This window comes from Onychostoma macrolepis, chromosome 22 (assembly GCF_012432095.1).
Source record: "Onychostoma macrolepis isolate SWU-2019 chromosome 22, ASM1243209v1, whole genome shotgun sequence".
NCBI lineage: Eukaryota > Metazoa > Chordata > Actinopteri > Cypriniformes > Cyprinidae > Onychostoma > Onychostoma macrolepis.
Window position 1 is genome coordinate 33,549,361 of NC_081176.1, and position 25,348 is coordinate 33,574,708.

A 25,348-nucleotide genomic window follows, 5' to 3' on the forward strand; every position below is an offset into this window, starting at 1 on the left:
CTGGTGGTGAATGAACGGAAGTGCAGGGACAGGATTCGTGACCGGGGACTGAGGCAGAGCCGGCAGAGCAGGACACCCAGGCAGAACCCGCGAAGCAGAGAACCCAGGCGGAGACCAGGATGGAACAGGAGCCCACCAGGGCAGAGCAGACAGAGCAGGAGCACACCACGACAGATCAGGAACCCACAGCAGAGACTGGGACCTAGGGAAAACTGAGACACAATGAGGAGAAAGAACATGCACGGACACAAGAACTGATGTGGGGAACATGGGAAGTCTACTAATGTTTTCCATGGTGGCAACTGAGCAGGTAGGCAGTTCACAGTCAGCCACCATGGCTGGGTCAGATTGGGGCGAGAGTTCAGAGATGGCCTCCTTAGCCATGACAGAGAGTTCAGGGACAGCCCTTCTGGCTGCGACAGGACAGGCAGAGAATTCACAGGTGGCCTCCATAGCCGCGACAGGGCAGGACGAGAGTTCAGGGACAGCCATTTTGGCTGTGACAGGACAGGCAGAGAGTTCACAGACGGCCTCCATAGCCGTGACAGGGCAGGACGAGAGTTCAGGGACAGCCCTTTTTGCTGCGACAGGACAGGACGAGGATATGCAGGCAGCCTACATAGCCGTGACCGGACAGGACGAGAGTTCATTGACGGATACCGCTGACACCTCTGGAGGTTCTGCGGCGGTTGCCGCCACCTCTGGAGGTTCTACAGTGGTAAACACAGGACACAGGGAGAGTTCAGTAATGGTCTCTTCGACCGCAACACAACAGGCTGAGAGTACATTGCTGGGCGCCACCACCATACGAGGAGCTGAAGTGAGCACCGCCGCTTCGGGAGGTTCTGCAGCATATACCGGCACCTCTGAAGAAACTGCAGCGGGCACCATCACTTCGGGGAACACAGCAGAGACGTGCTGCTGTGACTCTGGACGGACAGCTGTGACGTGCTGCTGCGACTCTGGACGGACAGCTGTGACGTACTGCTACATGTAGATTGACTGTGACTTGACTTGGCTCATGTAGATTGACTGTGACTTGGCTCATGTAGATTGACTGTGACTTGACTTGGCTATTCTGTATTCTGTAACAGGGCTGACGAGACGTGAGAGGTGCGGATCCATGTGCAAGCTTTTATTTAAAGGCATGGTCATAAATAGAGGCAGGATCGATACAAAGGCAAACAGGTATGGCAGGGACAAGACAAAGAGTAATCCTAGGACAAGCGTGGGTCGATGATCGGCGAACAGTATCCAGTGGGCAAGGCAGAGAGATAATCCAGGGAACACGGGCTAGAATCCAATAGGGGTGCAAACAGTGTCCAAACGGCAAGGCAAGGGTTAATCCAGGGAACACGGGCTAGAAACAAAAATTGGAAAACAGGCAAGACTAGGAAACTAACAGGGCTCTGTAGAGTAGCTAACAACTAGAACAGTGATAAATGCATACAATACTCGACAGTGAGGCAGAGAAAGTCCAACAAATGGACACACTGTAATTCTAAACTCAGTTGTGTATTTCAGATGCATCACATCCCACAACCTCATAATCTGCAGATAAACTGTCACTCAGTCACACCGTAATGATGGACTTAAAGGCATATGAAGATATTTCACTGGAACTTGGTCTTCATCACATCTATTTTTTGTTTTTATTTTGTTTTACTTCTTTGTGTATTTATTCATGTTCATTGTCAATTGTCATGTTTTAATGTATTCAGCTAATAACTGATGTTAAGAGCACTGACATTTTTGCTACAATATTACATGTCAATAAAAAAAAGTACCCAATCCACACAACATTGTTCTTGTTGTTGTTTTAATGTAAAACCGTAACAGGCTACACTTTTTCACTTCATAAACAATTGTTTTAAACAAATGGAAGGAGACACATTGTATCTATAAACTCAATTGTGCATTTCAGATGCTGTCACATCCTACAACCTCGTCACCTGCAGAGAGAAACTGCCACTCAATCACACCAAAATATGCATAACGATGGACTTTCAGGCATCATAGAGGATTATGAAAATATAGCATTTCACTGGAACTTGGTCTTCATCACACTATTTTGTTTCTATTTTGTTTTACTTTAATAAATGACAATTGACATTGAACATAAATAAATACTTAATGTATTCTGCTAATAACTGTTAGAGCACTGTCATTTTTGTTACAATTTCACTTGTCATTAAAAATAAAATAAATAAAAGTACCTAATTGACATGCTATTGTTGTTGTTTTATTATGTAAAAACCCTAATAGAGGCTACAAGATAATATCAGACCAGGCAGATACAGGTGTAAAAAACTATATTACAGTTTTTCTTGATTGCTAACACACTATAACTGATTCGTTTGGCACAGTTTTCCAAAGCATACATACAGTTCTCAAAACAAAGACACGTTTCTCAAAACTTTTAACACATTTCACCTGTTTTCACACACGTTCCAATTTGCTCAGTGTTTCCTGCAAAACTCTACACAAAAACACCATAATTTTGCACAGGTTTAACCACGTTCTCATTCAGAAAACACAAACACACAATATAATTAACTCAAGCATAAAAAAATGATCTCAAACAGCACACATTTATCCATGTGTGAACATTCAGTAGCAAAACTGATGACACACAGGTCAGAATCTCAGAATGATATGAACAAGAGCACAGCTGATTATGTGTTTTGGAAAATGAATCCAATAGAGTTTCAATACTACTGACACATACAATATAATTACAGTACATAGCAGCAGTACTTCAGATGAGAGAACTTTCATTATTCTGTATACAGTAAATACTGTAGCACACACCCTCAAACTCATTACTGTTGAATTGATTTGTAGCCAAGTAGTCCTTACATTTACTGTATTTGTGCAGAACTGAGAGACGACTGTCTAGGGGAGGCAGAGAAGTCTTTTCTCAGAAGAATAAGAAACTGCTATAAAAAATAAGGGTACTGCCAATACTGTAATGCAGTTTGGCAGAGGATGCTGAATGAATTTATTTATTTATTCTTTTATCCATTATTTATTTCTTTCTTTCTGTAAAACAACTGACAGTATATTGTAAGATCTCTTTACAGTAGTGTAATGAAAGTAAACTTTTCTTAAAATTTATTGCAGAATTTTACTGTATCTGCACCACTCTATTTATGTTGTATACTGTAACAGACATTGACTATCAAAAGGATTCCTATTTCCCAAAAAGAGGTTTTGGTAACAATGTTTTGAATTGATCTCACTGGTGTTTTCTAGGCAGTGGAGCAGTCTGTATATTTGGCAGGTTTGTGCATCATCTGAGGCCAAAGTTTGATTTTGACTGAAGATAATATGTTTTTGATTAGAATATTTGGTTTTAAACTGGAAGTTTGAGGTTTGTGCAAGTTGGTGTATAGTTTAGAGATTGTGTTTATAGTTGTGAGAAAATTATGAATTGTTTCAAGAATTGTGTGTTAGGGATTATAAATCATATATACAAATAATATTAATAATACTATTAAAGGTATAAATATACTAATGTACTAATATTAATGAAAACAAACTATCATTAAAAAGACCATTAAGGTCCTATATACTGTAGCATTTTCAAAGCTTGGTTCTTTATGGAACCCTATAAAAAGGGTTCTATTTAGCACCAAAAAGGGTTCTGCTATTGCTACAATCTGAAGAACCCTTTTCTGGTACTGTTTCTTAAGAGTGTGGGACTCCGAAAAACCACAGTGTCATCCACAAATCTGCAAACAAAGAAAACTTTTGACCACAATTGGCTAACCTGCCAAAATTCATCTAAAAGCATATCAACATCTCATCCAGGAAGCCATAAAAGAGCCAAGGACAACATCCAAGGAACTGCAGGAATCTTTCACATCAATAGAGGTCAGTGTTCACAACTCCACATCACAAAGACATGCCAGAAATGGCATCCCACGGAAGAGTGACAAGGTGAAACCCACTGCTAATCCAAAAGAACAAGCCAAATCAAATTTATTTGTATAGCGATTTTCCCAATTCACATTGTTTCAAAGCAGCTTTACAGAAAATCAAAATGTTAATGTTTAGAATATCTTGTTTAGAACACACCTTGATGATCCTCAAAACTTTTAAGAGAATGTTCTTATAGTCTAAAGTGAACTGGAGGTCTTTCTGTCTGGAGTTTGCATGTTCTCTCTATGTTGGAGCAGGCTTTCTGCGAGTGCTCTGGTTTCCTTCACAATCCAAACCACTGCTGGCACTAAATTATGCCTATGGCCTGAAATGCTGGAACATGCTCTACATCGTTGTGCACCTACACAGGACAAGTTGATTGTAAAAGATGGATGGATGAATACTGTTGTCTACCAGAAAATACTGAAGAAGAATGTCACCAGTCTGAAGCACAAGGATCCCAAGCAAAGGAGTAAATACACCCCTGAATATCTAGTTAGAGTCCTGACTTAAACCTGGACTTTATTCTATACTATACAGTTCATGCTGCATGAATAACTTCCAATGGGGCTGAGAAAAAGCAGCTCTGCAAAGAAGAGTGGGCCAAAATGCCACCTTAGCAATCTGAATGACCATCCCCTGGTTATCTATTGCATTTGGTTGTGATTGTTGCTGCTAAAGTTGGCTCAACCTGTTATTGCCCTAACTTGCAATATATATATATATAGACGGTTTCAACGGCAACAACATAAACAAATGTTACTGCTCATGCGCGTTTTTGTGGCCCTAACTTAACTTCCGGTAGACATCCAAATACAATCAGTAACAACAGCTAAGTCCCTCTAGAGTAGATTATGTTTTGATAACAAGCAAAATATGTTTGCTGCGTAAATCAGACGGACTGAGATGCAGCGATAACTACTTAGACGGACTTTTTAAAAATGCAAATTTATTCTCTGCCAGCAGGAGGCGCTTTAAAGCGGGAGAACTAGAGGTTTTCCCGGAAACGGCTGTTGGGTTGTACGTTACACAAAGCAGCGCTGAGCTTACAAACGCTGCTTTATCAGGCATATAACTAGATTAAATGAAAATGACATCGAACATTTTCTAAATACAGTTGTCCTTCAGAAATACAGTGATATAAAAACACCTGCACCTCGTTTTGATTTTAAACGTGCATTATGTGCTCATATTCAACGAAGCAAGAAAATCGGTCAGTTTTGATATTGTAGCGGGTTGCGACAAATAAATAAATGTACAGCACATCCCACAGCGCAACAACCTGAGCCCAACTTCGTTACTCATCACCTTAACTTTAACTGTGTTTGTAGCCGGCGCCACTAACATGACCGATAAACAAACAGACCGGAAGTTAACTTCGGTCCAGGCGCGTGCGCCCGATGAAACCGTCTATATATGTGTTTTTTTTTTATTATTTTTTTTTTTATATGGATGTATTGTAGGGATAGTTTACTCAGATTGCCTTGGTTTGAATATCTGAAACTATGTTACCTGTATGTTTTTGCATAAAAATACAAGAGATCACACATATATTTTACAGTTCTGAGCTAAAAAGTTTATGTTCACATACTTGTGTAGCTTATGTTGGGCCAGAAATCTGCGTGTCCTCAAATTATTTACCAAGAGGATTTGGGCAAGTTTTACAGTGTGACAAAGATTTATGTTAGAGAGCTGAGACCGGATAATGAGTATTACAGCAAGCATTTCCCAAGGGAATTTTTTATTATTTTTTTTTTTTACCATTTCCTTGTACTGCAAATTGTGAAAACCACCAAAATGTGAAATTATCCACAAAATGAACAAAACAGAGTCTAAAATGAGACCTATTTATTCATTGATGGGAATATTTAAAACAGCTTTTATAGGTATATAAAACAACATTCATCGTCTGTACTTCTATTACTCTCAATATTTAAATAATTTACAAAACAACTTCCTGTACAAAACGAACAGAACTCATACAAAAATACATTTATATCTTAGCAAGATGCACATTGTTTTATACAAAAAACATGCATTGCTAATACAAACTCGGCTGGGGTGATGTGGAAATGTCCCGATGCATTCAGCTCAAACGTGGTGACTTAGTGTTTACATTTTTATCCAAAGTGACGTTCATGGCGGCGTGATGGCTCAGCTCTGCTGCAGATGAGCAGTCCTTTTTCTGAATGACTGAGGCTGGGAAATGCTCCGTCCTCAAGCGTTTAGACTGTACTCCTGTTTGTAGCAGCATGGCCGGCACACTGCGTTAACCAGTCCGCTGACGAGCTGCAGGAAACAGATGAGGAACTCCAGGGTGCTGAGACCCAACAGGATAGACAGCAGTGTTATATTCCACTCCACAATGTGTGCCGGCTGAATGCATTCGGACCACTTCTCTCGAGCAAACAGGTACCTGAACAAACGGAGGAAAAGACTTTCTTATGAAGTCACCACCATCAAAGCATTTTTGAAAAAAAAAAAAAAATGAGCTCATACTTTCCGCCATTATCCTCAAAAGGAGACATCCATCCCATCACAGTGAAGCAATACGGCCCCTTCAAGAGCGCCACAGCGGAGATCAGGAAGCAGTATGCAGATCCAGCTAATCCCACCAGAGCGGCGAACACCGAACCACACATCTACACACACAACGTGAAACTGATGAGTCTGGCTGACCTGTGCAACATGTCCTTGAATGAAGGCTCCCTTCACAATACTCACCGCACAGCTGTCTGTTCCACAGGAATCCACACACTTCCCCATTCCCAGAAACACGCAGGCCGGTATCAGCATCTGAATGTGGACAAGGAGCTTTTAGTATAGTACAACTGTCTAATTGAGTAATTGCACATCATTACTACTGGCATAAATGGAATGTTCAACAAGAAAAAATCTAGAATGGAACAATGGAATTAATTGCGAAAAGTCTGGAGATGTCAGCGGGTAAGAAGTGGACCAGTGTTGCATTTTGATAAAAAGTTACAAAGATATCATCAACCAGGTATAGTCCCTAGTGAAAAATATATGTATTTGAAATACATTTATTTCATGCTGAGTATACTACAAATACGTTCGCATATTTACGTATGCATTAAAAATATGCTGCAGTTGTACTTTTGGTAAACTAAACTGGTATACTAAAAGTGTGCTAAACTGGGACAACTAATTTTGTGCTTAATGCACTTTACAGTAATTGTGAGGAAGTACTGTAGTGCTGAAGCCCAGTTAAAGATATACTGAAGTTCGATTGTGCTAAAGAGGAACTATTGCAAGTATACTTCAGGTACACTTTAAATATCTTGCATTTCAAGGCCGATATTATTCAACGATCATAAAATCCTCATCAATAGTGACATTAAAACACATTTCAGGCTTAATATTGAGAAATGTGCATTGTGCACAAGTGATACTGCAAATAAAGTTTAATTATAATTTTTATATCAGCAAGTCTCCAATGATATGTCAGTAAATATGATAAAAGATTACTATAGAACTATGGAATATAATAGAACTATAATTAGTATGAAATAGATGTATTTTAAATATATTAGGAGTAACAAATAAGATATCTAAAGATTTAGATTTTTTTACACAAGTTTACTTATGAGAGTAAACACTTTGGTATTCTTGTTTCCTCAGCTGCATGTTTTGTCGATTAAGTTCCTCTCATCCACTTATTTTACCGTTAGCTTTTCATTAAGTTGTTCATTGTTTTCGCACTTTGACCAGCAACAAAGAAATGCCCCAAAAGTTTACTTTGTAACACTGATTCCCACCCAATCTTATCAGAATTTGCAAGTATGAGTTACCAACTTCATTTCAGAAATTCACACTCGTACGAAAGGTCCGCCCCTAGACCCACCCTAGAGTTAACCCTCAAGAAGGCAAAGCTAGATTGTACGAACAGTTATGAATGAGATTGTACAAATCCACCACCAATTTGCCAATCTGCACAATACTTTCACACAATTTTGATAGTGTTGCTCATTTTACACACACAGCTGCACAGATGAGCTTTTATTAAACAGACCATTATAGTTTCCTAAACCAAAACCTTAGAGTTCTTATTCACATATCTGAGAGAAGTTGGCAATTTTTCATTAGCCTAACCCTGATAACCCTTAGTAACCTAACCCTAACTCATGTTTCTATAGATACCTAACCCTTACTTAATATTGAGCTTTTTCACATTTTAATTAAGACATTAGAGTGTTTATTTAGTTTTTTCCTCATGGGGACAGTTTGGATTTGTCCAGAAACCTCAATCCACCAAAACTATTCCACATGTCTGCCCACAACCATGACACAAGAAAACATTCACACCAACACAAATCTGATACTCACCACCAAACCACCTCCTCCGATTCCCATGAAGTACCAGACATACGTGGTCACATGATCATCCTGAACGAAGTTGATCTTTCCATCGGGAAAGAAGAGCAGGACATTTGCCACGATGCAGCAGGTGGCGAGAGGGATGAGGGCAAAGCCCAGAGACCTGGCGAAGGCCAGAGAACACATCTTCACACGGAGCAGAAGGAGCGAGCGCAGGCGGCTGTAATCCGGGACAGGAAAGTAGGGTGGTGGACGGAGGAGTGGAAGGGTTTTAAGAGGCTACCCCCCTCCTTGGCCCCCCATGAGGAGGAGGAGACAGGAAACGGGCTGACATTATAACAGTATGCCTGGAAACTCTCTGACAGACGATATGACCGGGACTTGTGGGGGGGTTTGAGGAGAGTTACAAGATGTTTTTCTACCAAAGCTTCCTCATCATTTTGTTGGTAATCAGACAAAGACGCATCTCATCATATAGGTGAACAGTTTTACAGTTTAAGTTAACATTACAAGCCTTGTGCTCAAGGTTGTGGAATTACAAAGTGCTTTTTAGAAAGATAATCTAATGTTGATATTTCTATAAATATCTTTTCTTTTAGTTTTTTTTCAAATTTCATTTGTTTCACTACAAGGTTGACATTGTTACAGACGAAGCAGAAGATAGAGGGAGGCTTATTTCAATACTTTATGATCTCTTTAATTATGACATGCAAAAAATAAACAACTAGATTTTGACAGTTTTGTGGTAAACAATGTAGTTTTTAAATGCAGTCATAAGTAGCACAGGTATATTTGTAGCAATAGCCAACAATACATTGTATGGGTCAAAATTATCCATTTTTCTTTTATGCCAAAAATCATAAGATATTAAGTAAAGATCATGTTCCATGAAGATATTTTGTAAATTTTCTACCGTAAATATATAAAAACTTAATTTCTGATTAGTAATATGCATTGCTAAGAACTTCATTTGGACAACTTTAAAGGTGATTTTCTCAATATTTAGATTTTTTTGCACCCTCAGATTCCAGATTTTCAAATAGTTGTTTCTCAGCCAAATATTGTCCTATCCTAACAAACTATACATCACCTAAAAGCTGAATAATTAATTTTACCATTGATGTATAAATCTCAATCTCAAAAAACTGACCCTTATGACTGGTTTTGTGGTCCAGGGTCACATATAGACAAAGTTGGTCTCAGCTATTCATTGTCATTTTCAAAACATACAAAACCACTCTTTTAAAGGTTTCGAAGGTTTCAAAAGGGTGTTTTTTTTTCTGCTGAGGTGCCATAGAAGAACCATTTTGGAGCCAGTTAAGTATTCTTAAAATAGCCATTTTTGCCTTGACAGTGTTATTTACTTGTCAGTCAATGGGACAGTAACAAGCCTCCCGGTTTTCACCCAAAATATCTTAAATTGTGTTCCGAAGACGAACAAAGCTTTTACGGGTTTGGAACGACATGGGGGTAAGTGATTAATGACAAAATTTTCATTTTGGGGTGGAGTAACCCTTTAAGTGTGTGTGGTTCAGATGATGTGCAGATGGGTTGTGTTTCAGCCTTTAACACTTCTAATTTGACACTGTAGATGGCATCACTTACTGTAAGGTAGATCACACACATGAAATCGCTTTAATATAAAACTCTTTCTCCCAGACAGCAATGAGATGAAATGTACAGAAAGATTGAGACTTTTGCTGAAGTTTCTTTAGTTTCCCCCAGAGAAAACAGATGCCTGAAACCTCATGTTTCTCCTTTAGTGTTTCAGAAGTGATGTAAAAAAAAAGGACTAAAAAAACACCCGAGACAACACAGACACTTGGATGGAAATCAATGAAAGCAACTTAATCAATAAAAAAAAAAAAAAAAAAAAAAAATGTTACTGCACACTTGCACACTTTTTGTTTATGGTGTAAAAATCAGTATTGAGCCAGATAAATCTGAAGCAACAGGATGAAATGTCTGCAGTTTTTCTGTGATCCAGGATTAGCCGTTGGTGTAATCAGGCTTTATGAATAAAATGGCCTGTTATGAGGAAGTATGGCAGTATATTATGTAACTCAACAGTTTTCCACAGAGGATACAGATACCCACTGTTGTGTTTGCTGAGCTGTGTGCCAAGGGGCTCCCAGAACAAAAAATATGCTTGTTTCTTGGGAAGCATCTTGTATATGACAAAAATGAGTGTTGTGTAACCTCCTCGATGAACTTCATGATCATCTGATAGTAGTTAAATATCAGTGTATTTAATAACTCAGAGTTTAGTGTGCCATTTATCTAAAACATTTAAAATTCTGTACTTAATATGTGTTAATAAGAGTTCAATAACTTCTGCTTGTGTGTTCACTTGTGAAAAAGAAGTACACTTTAAATTACTTCAAATACTTTAAGAGTATCTTATTATAGAAATAATACACTTTAAAAGAATATACTTGTTTTCTAGTATAAACATATAAAAACTCTTGAATCAAGATGCAAGATGACTTAAGATAATAAGTCATGATAATAAGTCATAATTTTTTTCTGAAAAAAACATTGAAAAAATATTAAAATGTAGTTCGTTTTTGCTTAAAACAAGCAAAAATATCTGGCAGTGGGGCAAGAAAAATAATATTGTTTAGCCTTTGAATTAAGATAAGTTTTCTTAAATTTTGTTTTTAGAAAACAAGACTTAAAATCTTATACTTGTCAAGTAAATGCATCTTCATTCAAGGATGTTTAGATATTATTTATACTAGAAAACAAGACAAAAATACTAAGAAAATAATTTTTGCAGTATAATGTTTTCAGACATTTAATTGCATGTTAACCCGCAATTAAATGAAAATGTATTATAGTTTACATTTATATTAAATGCAATTAGCTGAACTTTAGTGTTTGACTCACTTAAGTAGAAATTAAGCAGACCTTTATATGTAATTTAATAATTACTTATACAATATTTGTCCTTGAAATGAAGTGTACTGCTGAATGTAAATTAAAATAAAATAGCCAGGCAGGCAGATAAATAACCATTATTAGATATTACTATGTAATTAGTAGGTAATTACATGTTTGTAATGATGAAGTTGCAACTTAGTACATCAGAGTACATCTTAGAACATAAGAAACAGTCAGGAAAGGGTATTCTCTTTAAGTATACTTATGTGGCCTTTTATTTCATTAATATCTGCAAGTATTTTTTATTTTTTTAATATACTTTTAAGATTTGAAGTACACTACAAGAATACTTTTCTTCACAAGGTTTTTAAAACAGAGACACATGACCCCATGTGATAAAACTACGTTATGTTGTGAAGTAGTGCTTGAACATGATAAAATCACCAGTGTTCAGTTAAGAGGTACATCAAGTACTATAATAAACAGCTATTCATAAATTTTTCCATAAAGTAATATAGTTCATTACAGTGACTGCTGGCTGTTTAAACACTTCCCTTTATGAAAGCAAATTAATCAGACTAATGGGAAATGAAAACAACGGAAGGGCAATGACACGACTTCCTGATGAATGTAACGAGTTTATTCTTGTAGGTTGATTTGGTCAAATCAGCCGCGCATGTGTTTCCTAAAGACACACACTTCTCCTCCACCCAGCTTCCTTTGGAGAATGGCTGAGCAAATTACAGCGTCGTGACACATGTAGAGGGCATTTCTGCTGTGAGCTCATCATGACGCCAATGATTTAGTCATGTGTTACAGTGTCACACCCAGCCGCCACTGTACAAGTGTGAGCGTTAAACTTTAGACTTTAATGCCCAATTACATGAGAGGAAAGAAAAAAAAAAATTAATTCATCTGTTTGAATCAGTGTATTCATCTCACCTGTAAGATATTCCACAGCTTTGCTCTGTTGTTCACATAAACAAAATAAAAACAGAAAAATAAACGTTTGAATGTGGTAAAATCATTAATAACCAAATAAAAATTATATAATGAATCTACATTCATTCATATGAGCATGCATCTAAAAGCACATAAAGAATATTTAACAGCAGTTCTAGGAATAAGACAATCATATGTACAGTGCGTGCATAATTATTAGGCAAGTTGATGTTCTGATCATTGTATCTTTCCAAGCACATTTTACCAATTCTAAACCACATCGATCTTGATAACTACTATTTTGTATATAATAACTTATTGTTTATTATATCTTATAGTTAACAAGGACTAGGAGTGAAAAAATGCCTTATATTCAGATGTGCATAATTATCAAGCAGGTTTCGTGGGTAAAAAGGTGCAAAAAAGAGATTTAACAATAATAATAATTTTAATTAAAATCCAAAAACTGCACAGATGTAATCAGTCCCGTTGGTTTTACAGCAGTTATTCCATATGTTCTTCTACATAGTCTAAATTGCAGCATCTGAGTTCAGTTTAATTTAAAGATGCATATGGCGTGCACTTGGCTTGCAGATTGTGACACACCCGTCACTGCTGTTGTCTGATTCGTTCTACAGTCTGCGGTTTCCACCATACATTCACAGTCACAGTCAGTTCAGTGCTGTTTTTAATGGACGTCCACAGTTGACACATTCAGTTGCTGCATCAGTTGTCAAGATTCTGAATCTGGTGAGAGTTTTGCGTTACAAGGACATGCACAATAACTACATTTAATCAAATGCTTAATTGTATATTGCAAGTGCATATTAGTTAAAGACACCTTATGTTAAGTGGGACCAAATAAATAAGTAAATGATGTATTTGGAGTAACTATTCTTATTAATTTCTTAAATATATTTTCTCAAGTCATTGTACATGTTTGTCATAATGCCATAATCATCATAAAACTGACCATAACACTGATTTCATTTAAATTAAAAATAATACTATTAAAACTGGAATCCTTTGATTGTTAAATTGAATAAATTAGAAATTCAGTATTGCACAATGGCCCACAAATTGAAGTTATATTTATTAAAACTGATTTTTTTTTTCTGAAAACAATTAAATTTAATTTAATTAAATTTAATATTGAATTGAATTCCTTCTTCTTATCCACAGTCCAATATAATCAGTTTTGATGTGTGCAGCTTTATAGTTCTGTAAACAGTAAAAATTAACCACCTGCCTGTGCAAACTGCTGTAATAATTATATTATGGTGTCGCCGCCGATAGCCTCGTGGGCAGCGCGTCGACATGTAGCGCCATTGTGCTTCGGGTGTCCTGGTGTCCTTTCCCGATCCCGTCCCCCCTCTCTCTCTCCAACTTCGTTTCTTGTCTACCTACTGTCCTATCAAATAAAAGGCAAAAACGCCAAAAAAAAAACAAATCTTTAAAATAATTATATTATGGTAACACTTTATTTTGATGGTCCCTTTTGAAAATTCTGTTGACACTAAGTAATGTTGCAACTACATGTCAACAAACTCTCATAAGAGTATTAGTAGACTCTCTGCTTCATATCTACTAACTCTTTATTGTGTTGGTCTCCCAACAGATATTCTACTGACTATAAGTAACTTTGCAAGAACGTGTCAACTTAATCTAATCCTAACCCTACCAGTCAACTAATACACTACTAACACTCTAATGAGAGTTAGTAGAAATGTAGGTGCAACATTACTTATAGTCAATAGAATGTGTTAAAGGGACCATCAAAATAAAGTAAAACCTATATTATTAATATAAACTATGCCATCAGCTGGCACAGTTTATTCTTAGTGACATCTTAGTGATCTGTGTTAATATTTTCAATTGGAATTAGCCGCTGGCACTGTTCAAACACACATCTGGGAACTAGCTTATTCTGAACTAGCTTATTAAGTAACATCGGATGTGAGCGTACTATCATTAAATACAGCAGATAATATACAGTCATATACTCTGAAGTGTGCCCGATAAGCGTTTTAACAGTTACATTTTAGCAGCAATGATTCAGATAAGACTGAGTTTTGTTTGGGTGAAAGGTTAACTATGTTCAGGCACTTCTGAAGGTTTATAAACACAATAAATCTGGGCCGAACTGAGGTAAACACAGTGTTTCTCTTCTCAAGGGCTTTAAAGGGTTAGTTCACCCAAAAATGAAAATTACACCATGTTTTACTCACCCTCAAGACATCCTAGGTGTATATGACCTTCTTCTTTTAGACAAATCCAATCTGAGTTATTTTAAAAATTATCCTGGCTCTTCCAGGCGTTAGAATGGGGGTAGGTGGGTGTTTTTGTTCAACAGTCCAAAAGTAGTCAAATAAAGTGCACATGTCCATAATAAAACTTCCACCTACAACAGTCAGTTCATTTTACAGTTATCTTACAAAAATGTATTGATTTGCTACAGGAGGCCTTTATTCACCCCCCGGAGCTGTGTGATGCACGTTTTAAAGGGCACCTATTATGCAAAGTCCACTTTTACATGGTGTTTGGACATAAATATGTGTTGACCGTGTGTGAACACAACCACCCAACAATGATAAATATCCACCCACTCCCCTTTAAACCAAGTCAGTCTCACTAGGCCTGCCGTTTTGATTCTCATGCAGTGTGATGTTACATTTCAGAGGGCGGGGCCATGGGGGTTGATTGACAGCCCTGCGTTGCTATAGTTTCTGCTCTCAGCGGTTGTACACTGTCCTCCATTTTCTTTACTCTCGAGCAGATGTAACGTCAACAATGTCTTGCAAGCAATCACTGTGCTCTCTGTGTTTGGATGTAAGACTGAACATAAGGGTCTTCATTTTCTACCAAAATCTGAGCTGCTGAGGACGCTGTGGATTACTTTCATTTTTCAAGGTAATGCGCCTCAAAATCTACCTAAATACGTGTATCAGACTCCAGACTCCTTTGTGAATGTCATGTCGTTATAGTGCTTAGCATTTCAACTGTATTTGTGTGCGTACATTATGTATTTTTTAACTGATCAGCGCCGTGCTTGTGAGATTAGTTTGCGCTGTTTGTAGCGCGAGATTCGTTCGGTAGCGTGGTTGTGCAGCTAGGTCCATTGATGACAGGTCAGCGCGGCGCGAGCTCTGTAACATCGCGCTATTTCGTCCCACTTTCAGTACATTTGACTTCCCATATGTACGGCTAAATACCGTTTCTCTTGCTCTCAGTTTTGTTGCTTCTACCGGCTGTTTATTGCTGTAGATATGCAATGCAGAGAGATGTATACACATGTATAGATGTATAACGCATTTAAAGCCATACACTCCAAAACAGCTCTTTTTTAGACACACCCCAAAAATGACATTTTCCAGCTGTTATAATAAATGATCTGTTGGGTATTTTGGGCTGAAACGTCACAAACACATTCTGGGGACACCCAAGACCAATATTACATCTTGTAAAAAGGGGCATAACAGGTGCCCTTTAATTTGGATGGATGCGCTTTATTTGACTACTTTTGGACTGTAAACACCCACCTACCCCGATTCTAACGCTTGGAATAGCCAGGACAATATAACTCCGATTGGATTCTTCTGAAAGAAGAAAGTCATATACACCTGGGATGCCTTGAGGGTGAGTAAAACATGGGCTAATTTTCATTTTTGGGTGAACTAACCCTTTAAAATTTACATTTTTCCAGTCTGAGCTGTTTACTCTTTAGCTCCGTGTGGTTTGTGCTGAAGGTTTGGGGTCAATTCAGTTTCAGTTCATGAGAATTCTTCTTCCTATCTTTCCTGTAAACATCTTCTCTGACTTCTCTGTTTTTGATTCTAAAATACATTTCCTTCCCCCATGTTCAGGGTCATAACCCTTCATTTACCAGTAATGGCAGATATTTATATCATGTTTGTCTAAAAGTATTCAGTGCTTGAAATTTGCAAGAGGATCTGATGGTGTAATGTGCTTACCTGCACGAGGCCAAAGCTTGCGTTCACATGGGTGGATTACGGTATGACATGGCCCCTCTTGCCTGGGCCTGCCGTTACCACAACAACCGTCCAGACAGAAAATAGCACCTTTGTTCTGTAATAGATGCAGGACGAGAGACGGAGAGAGGGGGCGATTATACACAAAAGTGTGTAGACAATGCATTATAAATCTTACTGTGACCAGGATATGACCTAATAAAGTCTTTCCTGCAGTCTCCTCTACTTCATCCAACACCACATGCGGTCAATGAAAAAAAGCACTCACAGGCAAAGCATTTCACAAACGTATTGACCGCTGGTTAGATCACTGCCGGGATGAATTCAACAAAGCTTTTATTCAAAAAGTTAATAAGCAACTACAATATTTGGCTAAGCATTAGAACCTGCTTCTCTCACAACATATTCACATCAATACTCCCGTTGAAAAGAGTTAAGAGTTATCTTCATCCTTTGTATATGTCTTTATTTATCCAGAAATTAAATGTTTTGAGATTAAAAATCCCTCTCTTTTTTGCTTATATATATATATATATATATAAGCAAAAAAGAGAGGGATTTTTAATCTCAAAACATTTAATGGTAACACTTTAATACAGGGACTAATTCTCACAGTTAACTAGTTGCTTATTAGCACACCTTTTATTAACATATTAGCTGTTTATTAGTCCTTATAAAGCACATATTCTGCATGACCATATTTTACATCCCTAATCCTACCCAATACCTAAATTTAAAAACTACCAAACTAACTATTAATAAGCAGCAACTTAGGAGTTTATTATATAACAAAAGTCATAGTTAATGGTTTGTTAATAGAAAGAATCAGACCTTAAAATAAAGAGTGACCAATAATCTTTTGTCATGCATTTTAATGTGTTGACTAACATAATAAAGCTCATGTAAAGTGCTTTGAAATCATTTTAACCGTAGTGTTACAAATACATTGAAATAGGAGACACAGAAGTTTCAATAGAAATAAAATTAAAGTATATTTTAGTTAATCATAAATGCTTGTTATTACATTCACTAGTACTTTATTTACAAGATAGGAAGTAACTATTATTTTATTAGCAATAAACATGCAATCAAGTCATTAGACTCAGTTTGTACTGAACCGATAAAATGTGAATGTGCACCTTGAAGTTCCTTTGGATAAAAGCACCTGCCAAATGCATAAATGTAATGTCTAAATGAAAAGTATATTCTCTTACAGTATATTATTTTCTGTATAAATGTATGTTTAAGTGTACTACTTTTTTTCACAAGGGTATATAAAAAGGAATAAAATCAATGACAAACTAAGGAAAGCAGTTTTGAGTGCCAAAGCCCATGTTAAGCTAATGTAGGCAAAAAAGCGGGGAATTCCTTCCTGTCCACTATAGACGAATGCGCCGTGTCACTTCCTGTGGGAGTGCTGGCATGCTCCTGCAGTGCAGCTCAGCCAAAAGGTCAAACGGACTCATATTAAGCAAGAGAAACAAAGTCTCAAGCTTGTATTAGCATCTGTAACTCAATCCTCTGGATGCAGTTCAATTGAGAAACATAATTCTGCTTATGTAAGTGAAACACCTCTCACAACAATGCATGTTGAAATGTTGCGGATCGTGTTGTGGAACTGAATTCTTACTTAGTTCATAAACAAATCAATTTAATAATATAATTATTGTTCTGGTACTCCCCATCACATCTTCGTGTCAAAGCGACAGTCTAAAGTCTGCAGGTAATAACCCACCGCTGCTGTTCCTCTTTCACCGTCGCCTCTACATGGCATCCTATCACGGCGTCAGCAGATGGAGAAGTGAAAGATCACATGGGTGGAGAAGGGGATAAGCAAACAATGCTATCTAATGTAAGCACAGTACCTGGCACCACACGGCACCCTTAGACAGACAAAGACAGAACACGTTTCAACATATTTTCTGACAAATAATCACAGTCACTTTATTCACAGTCAGTATTAGCTAGAAAATATCAACATACCACAGCAGTTAGTATTTAGCACATAAAAGAATAATGAAGACTAATGGAGAGATACTGAGCTTGTCACTAAATGTATTACCTTTATCCTTTTGTATAAAGGCAATACACTCTTAGAAAAGTAAAAATAGGTCCAGTGTACTGTGTTAATATTAATTAATTTTTCATATTGATTTTTGACAGGTGTTTTACCCATATTTCAAATTAATGTTGTGCTTTAGGGTTAAAGGAAATTAATGTCAAATTAATGTATAATGTCTTGACAGAAAATTAGTAGTACCTTTTCTGTTTTTCTAGAGGTTTATTTCTTATTGTGCATGGAATATTTCTTAATTACTTTTGATTATTATTTTAGTATGTGCTCATGTTTATCTATGAACTTTAACCTTTGTACCATCAGGTTTCTCTAGTGGCATTCTCCATAAGTTTACTTCTGTCTTTTAAATAAATGATTAATAAATCAATCTTGCCCTCCACAGAACAAACTGGAAATGTACTGTATATTTGCATATATATATTTGTTCATATATGTAAATTATCAATTTTATAACACCACATTGACAAGGGTATACAGACAAAATATATGTAGAATATATGCTAAATATATACATATAAGTAAACATATATATATATATATACAGTATATATATATATGGTAACACTTTAGAATAGGGAACACTTATTCACTATTAACTACGACTTTTTTAAGTAGACATATGTGTTTATATAAATATAACTGATAACCAATAATAATGGATAACCAAGGACTGAAACACAAGGCTATAAATACACATACAAAATGAGGGGTAAAGAGAAGAAGATGAGAAGAATTAATGAACCAATGAATAACTACAGTGAAAAATGAGCAGGGACAAAGCAAGTAAAGAAACTACATACAAGGAAACAACTAAACAGATAAAAATGTGAGAGTATATTGAAGAGTTATTAACATCTTAATTAGTCATATATTGGTAGTGCTAATTGTGTTCAGAAATATATTAAAAATCTAAAGCTCAAGCCTTTCAAGCTCCTTCGCAAAACCTTCTGTATTTCTTCTTTTTTTTTTAAATTTACCATTATGTATGGTTTATTTAAACTATTTATTACCATGTCAGGATCCTAAGACAGTAATTTTATTCTTTTAGTAAATAAATTGAATGTGTGCTCTTTTGCTCATTACATAGCTGATCTCTTTTTTATGCTTAGTAAAGAAAAGTGTCTAGTAGTAATTTGAACAAAATCCACTGGAGTGACCTGAGAATGTTTGTGCAGCTCAGGAGCAAATAATGATCAAACAGAGGAAAATCCCTGTAATCAGGTCCATGATTTAAATCCACAGGTTTTGTGTTGCTATCCTAGTTATTCACAAAACTAAATAGCTCATATAGTTGTATAAGCTGTAGTTGTAGCCTGTGTGGCTTGGTTCAGTGTCAGTATAGGATATGAAGCTGGCACAGGAGCATGGTGAACATCAGGAAAAGTTTCCCAATTTTATAATGTTTTAAATATATAAATTTTGTTTAAACAATTATATATGGGTATGATTTTAACAAAAAGTGACTTTAGAGATTGTATGTAAGTGTACAATGAGAACAACACAGGACCTAAGACAGAGCCTTGGGTCACACCATATTTCACTTGTGTTAGGTTTGACATGGTAGGATGCAATCCAGGCTAGTTTACATCTATAACTATGGCAACATAATTCTCTGATTGTTAATGAGAACGTTGCAAACATAAGGGTCTGATTCACCCACAATTGTCATTTATTACTTCGACAACTGTTGTGTTGGTGGTTTCTTCATAAGCAGTTTAATTACTGCCATTTGAAAAGTTTGTTTATTTATTTATTTGTTTGTTTGTTTGGACAAATGTCCCAATCATAGGGTCATTTAATAATAATGAAAAGATCAAAATAAATAGCTGATCAGTTTTATCAAAGGAAAACAAAATGTTACCCATTTACTTTTTTAGGGATGTCAAAGACTATTCAATTGTATCCAATATATTGTTGGATACAATTGATGAAACTGTCTGATTCAAATCTGTATCCAGCAGCAAACCAGTGAAGAAACATCATAGTCATAAACTAATCATAAGTATGTTTTGTGGTAAATGTGACAAAATTTGCCACTAACAAGTGTCTCTGATATTGGATTCACCCTCAACTTTGACATATGCTAGATACATCCTTTAAGCTTACAACAATGTGTAATAATTATGGTGATCATAAATGGGTTGGTCTGATGTTTTATCAGCATCATAACTGATAACAGTGAGAAGACTTTTGTGTATGTATCTGTGTCTCTTTACATCAATGTCTCCACATATATTTTCTGTTTGTCATTCACTGTGTCCAGCAAGGCCACAAATAAATGAACAGGCCAAAATACATTCATCTGTTTCTCATTAACAGAACTGTGATTTGAATTTCCTCTTTTTACGAAAAGTATTGTTATTTTGCCCCTCTACTAAAAGTCAATAAAAGTTAATTTTCCTCATAAACAGAAATTCCTCAAACATCTTTTTAAGTGCCACAGAATAAAGAAAGTTATACAGACATGAAGATGAGTAAATGATGACAGAATGGACATTTTTGGGTGAACTATCCATTTCAGGGTCAAAGTAAAAATAAACTGATTTACTGCTGGGTACATATTGATGATGTAATCATGTGAGTTTTGTGTGAGTGCATACTTTTCAAGTGTGTGTCACCCCAATCCACTATCCCAATAAGTAACTAACCTGTCATGGAAACTGTTGCCCTAGGCAACATGCATGCATTTTATTCATGCACAATCAATCTTTCCATTGATTTACTATTGACTTCCCTCCCACCTCTGATAAGATTTGAGCTATAGAGAAGTCCTTTGGACCTGTCAGTCTTATCATTGGCCATTGACAACAACACACCCTTCAAATGGGGAATGGTCTGAGCATACTTCTGTGAGCAGGTCTGATGACGAGATGTGTGAAGTTCAGATTGTGACGCTGTGATGTTATACAATCACCCTTCCAACTATACACACTGTTCAAATAAAATACACTTTTATAGACCATAATAACTTATTATTATGTGGTCATATAATGGCATCAGGTTACTTTATTTAGATTCACAAAGCAAGGTTGAAAGGGGTCAAAAGACACATTCAGCATCACAGATTTTTGACTACAGAAAAAACAAACAAAACGGTGGGTTCACTATGAGGTAAAATGCTGTCAAACATATTTGATATTTTATGTCAAATAAATGTTTTGTCAAAGCCATAAGCCATTAATTGCCTCAAGTTGTTTATTACATTTATAGAAAAACATCAATGTGAAAAACTTTTGTAATGCACACAGTGTCATCTATTTATTACACATTTATAAACTAAATGTCATCATAAATAAAGTAATGGTCATCCTCATCTCAAGAAACAATTGTTCTAATTGAATTCTAACATTATCATCTCACATTGTTTGGGTTGATGATGGTTAATGTTCAATCCCCGACCTAGCCCAGAATGGTCCACAGTCTTTCAGTCCTGTGCTAATATTTCCTGGGGAAGCCCTATGAGACCAAAGTGCTAAAATTACTAAAACTGAAATAAAAATAAAGCTAGATAGGAATATTATTAAAAAAAAAAAAAAAAATTATTGAACTAAAATTAAGATGAAAACTGAAAACTATAAAACTATAATAGAAAACTAATAGAAAACTATAATTTTATAGAAACAGTAATTTTATAATAAAACTTTTAAAACTATAAAACTATAATTTGAAATATTATTAAACACTATAACAGTGTATAAAATACTTAAAACTCTATAAATTATATACTGTATACAGTACAATTTTCATACATTTCCAAAACACCAGACTGTATTTAGAGCATTATGCCACTATTAAACAGGTCATTGTTGTTGTGTTTTTTTTTTAGTTTTTTTTTTTAATCCAATATGGACTTGAAAGGTCATGCTGAGAGGAATAAGGAATGAAAGGGGAAACTCCTACAAGAGAAATGCAGATATTCCATGGAGCGACCCTGGGAACTGAGCCAACCATACACTGAATGAACAGCTGGAATCGAGGCGAGGATATTCAGGGTGTGGAGGGTCACAGGGGTGAGCTGTTATTCAGCCTCGCCAGTGGATATATTTAAAACTTCAAGCCCTATTTTATTTTAGCCAGTGTGTGCATGATGAAGTTTCCTTTATACACTAGCAGGACCCTGTCCACATGATCCAACTTAGAGACTAATGGTTCAATAAATGCTCTTTCCTTTTAAAGTGGTATTTGTATCATTAAAACATCCTGCAAGTTTCATAGCTTAAATTTGGCTCGTTTGGATCTGAGGGGCAAAGTGACGTCACCTGGGCACAAACATTTGCATAAATACGCCTCCAGAGCAAGACGTCGATGAATAATCATCTTCTCACCATAGGCCCCATCCACTGGCGTACAGTCGCTAACGGCTGACACTTGATTAAGCTGAATGCAAGTGTCATGTCAAAAGCAAATATAAATTACAATCAAAAACAATCATGTCATGTAGAACACCTCTTTCCCTTCATATTCTTAATGTTATACACCACTGAACGTCTTCTTAAATTAAAGCCCCTAGAAGGTCTCAGTACGGTCGCCCAGTAGTGCACAACACAATGAAAATTTAAAAAGCAAATATAAGGAAAAAAAACACTGTGGAATCAAGCCACAACACAAGAGAAAATGCTGCAATTCCTTTCTCAAACACCAAAGCTAAATAAAGCTTTATACTAGAGTTTAATGCATTCATTATGTGGCCGTGCAATTACTTTGCTGATTTAACTGTAATTATCAACCTGGTCTCATAAAAATACGTACCTCTGCGCACCTTTTGTGTGACACAGTTTTACGTACCTTGCTGCACGTTTCGCCGCAGTTTCAAATAGAAATGTCCACTGAGTGGCGCTAAAACACAGGTTCAATATGTGAACCCTGGTATGTTTTTATTACGTAGATATTGGTACGTATTGCTGTTTTTTTATTACGTTGCTTCAGATACGTATTGCGGCGGTTCAGAATTCAAATATCCGGGGACTGTCGCTAAAGGTTAATGCTCTATCGTGTTGGAAATATGCCCTACACCAAATCCAGCCCTAAACCTACCCGATAGTGTTAACAAATGCAAAACTGATATAAAAACGTATTAGCTGATGCAACTGTGCCATTTGAACTTCCGTTTACGCAGATTTTAACTGCTTTGTCGAACCGTAGTTACACTGGATTCAAACCAGTGCATCTCCTAAGTCCATCTCCGTACTCCGTGAGCTACCGAACATACTTACCATCTATGAAAACCCATAGATAAGAAGCTGGATGTGTGTGATGCTAACGTTCAAAAGCATCAGTTTTCAAATCGCCCAGCATATTAATATTGTTTTGAAGTCATAGCATGATATTCTTCAAGTAATTGTGCGAAAATTACGCTTTATTAATCGCAACTCTGTAAATTTGTGTGAAAGTGTTCATTTATTTTGGAAACTGCAGTGATATGTACTTATTGGTACGTATTTCATGTCACGCTAAAAAGTGCACCCAGGTACGTAAATGCCATGAGACCAGGTAGGTAATTATATCATGTGCAAAGTTCAAGGGTCCATAAAAACACTGGTATGGTAAAAAAAAAAAAAAAAACTGTTCAGAATTTGGATTTAGACAGTCCATTGCCATTAGTATAAGGCCTTCATGTTAGCGTTGACACTCGCAAACAGGCTTGCAATCACATCGTTGTCCCACTGAAAGAGTGAAAATCTCCTATATTCTGTCTCTGCTCACAGGAAAAGTGCTGCGATGGGCAAAAACAATATGGAAGCAAGTTGGACCTATCATTCAATCTCCTGACAGCTTTGTGGCACAATTTCATGAGGTGTTTGCACAAACAGCTGTTGACTCGTCTGAAAGTGAACAACTTTCCTGGAGCCGCTTCCATTCCTGGAGGCCAGTTGGTTAGATCGCCTGTCAATCAAGCTCTATGCAAACGTTCAAATGAGAAAGCCTTACCACTGGAGAATAAATTTAATATGAATAAAAAATGAAAATAAAGTCCTGTGATAATCTTTATTGGCCTGTAAAGTCAAAGTAAACATTTGTGCAGGAGTTATGCTCTTTGAAGGTTTGTTTGTTTTTAATCCTGTATATTTAAGCCCTCAGTTTAATACTCCTTGCTTGATGTGAAATTGTTATATTGCTTTTCTCCTATGGACTGGAATGGGCCTTCTTTGTTTTTGTTAATAAAGTGACAGCGGCTGTTATTATATCCACCTCGCTTCTTTCTTGCTCTTCTCTTCTGTCTCTTCATGAAAAATAAGTACACTACAGCCTACTTTTAAAAACACTTATGACAGAAATAAAAGAACTTTAAAAGAACATACTTAAGAAATGAATGTAATGTTTTTGAACGTTTAATTGCATTTTAAACAATGTATAATAGTTTAATTTATATTATATTGACTGCATTTAATTTGCATTAAAAGAAATTAGCTGAACTTAAGTAGGACTTAAGTATATCTTTAAAAGTAATTGAATGTATTGACAAACATTTATGGTAACTGAGATATGCTGTCATTTGACACTTATATATTGTATATTTAAATTTGTAATTACACATTTGTAGTGAAGAACATTTGTAGTCGGCAGATCAAAATACTGTAAGTGTATTCCTGTCATGACCACTCTCGGAGGGATTGGCATGGTAATGTACATGACAATGTTAATGTATTTGATCTTGGCAGAATAGATCTGCTACGCTGCTGCTGCGGCAGAGCAAGTGCCGGGACTTGCTACTGCCAATCCATCCACAACATGCTGCTGTGAGCATGTAGGAAATACTGCTGCTGCACATATGAAATACATGAAATAACCCCCTATGGTATACATTAATCTGTAACGGGGCATACGAGACAAGACACGTGCGGATCCATTTGCAAGCTTTATTAAACAGAGACGTGGTCAAAAACACAGGCAGGGTTGAAACACCAGCAAACAGATATAACACAGGCAAGACAAAAAGTAATCCTAAGGCAAGCGTGGGTCTTCAATTGGCGAACAATAACCAGAGGGCTTGAGAAGAGGGGTAGTCCAGTGAGCAATAGTCCAGGCAGGGGCAAACAGAGTCCAAACGACAAGGCAAGAGAAAAATCAAAGGCAGGCTATAAACTTAAAGAATGGACTAAACTAAACTGAAACACGGAATGGCTTGGTATAGCAGCTATCACTAGGTGAGTGATAAACGCAGAACAATACTCGGCGATCAGAACGAGGAAGTCCA

The 25,348-nt window shown here is 36.5% G+C and overlaps 1 protein-coding gene across 1 annotated transcript; it reads right to left on the reverse strand.

Annotated features, from left to right (window-relative positions):
* Positions 1 to 5,757: 5,757 nt before the first annotated feature.
* Positions 5,758 to 8,524, reverse strand: tm4sf18 (transmembrane 4 L six family member 18). The gene is made up of 4 exons (XM_058760267.1): positions 8,272 to 8,524; positions 6,649 to 6,720; positions 6,424 to 6,566; positions 5,758 to 6,340 (listed from the first exon to the last, which is right to left on the reverse strand). Exons 1-4 carry the CDS (start codon positions 8,446 to 8,448, stop codon positions 6,142 to 6,144), a joined length of 591 nt encoding a protein of 196 aa, XP_058616250.1. The 5' UTR covers positions 8,449 to 8,524; the 3' UTR covers positions 5,758 to 6,141.
* Positions 8,525 to 25,348: the final 16,824 nt, after the last annotated feature.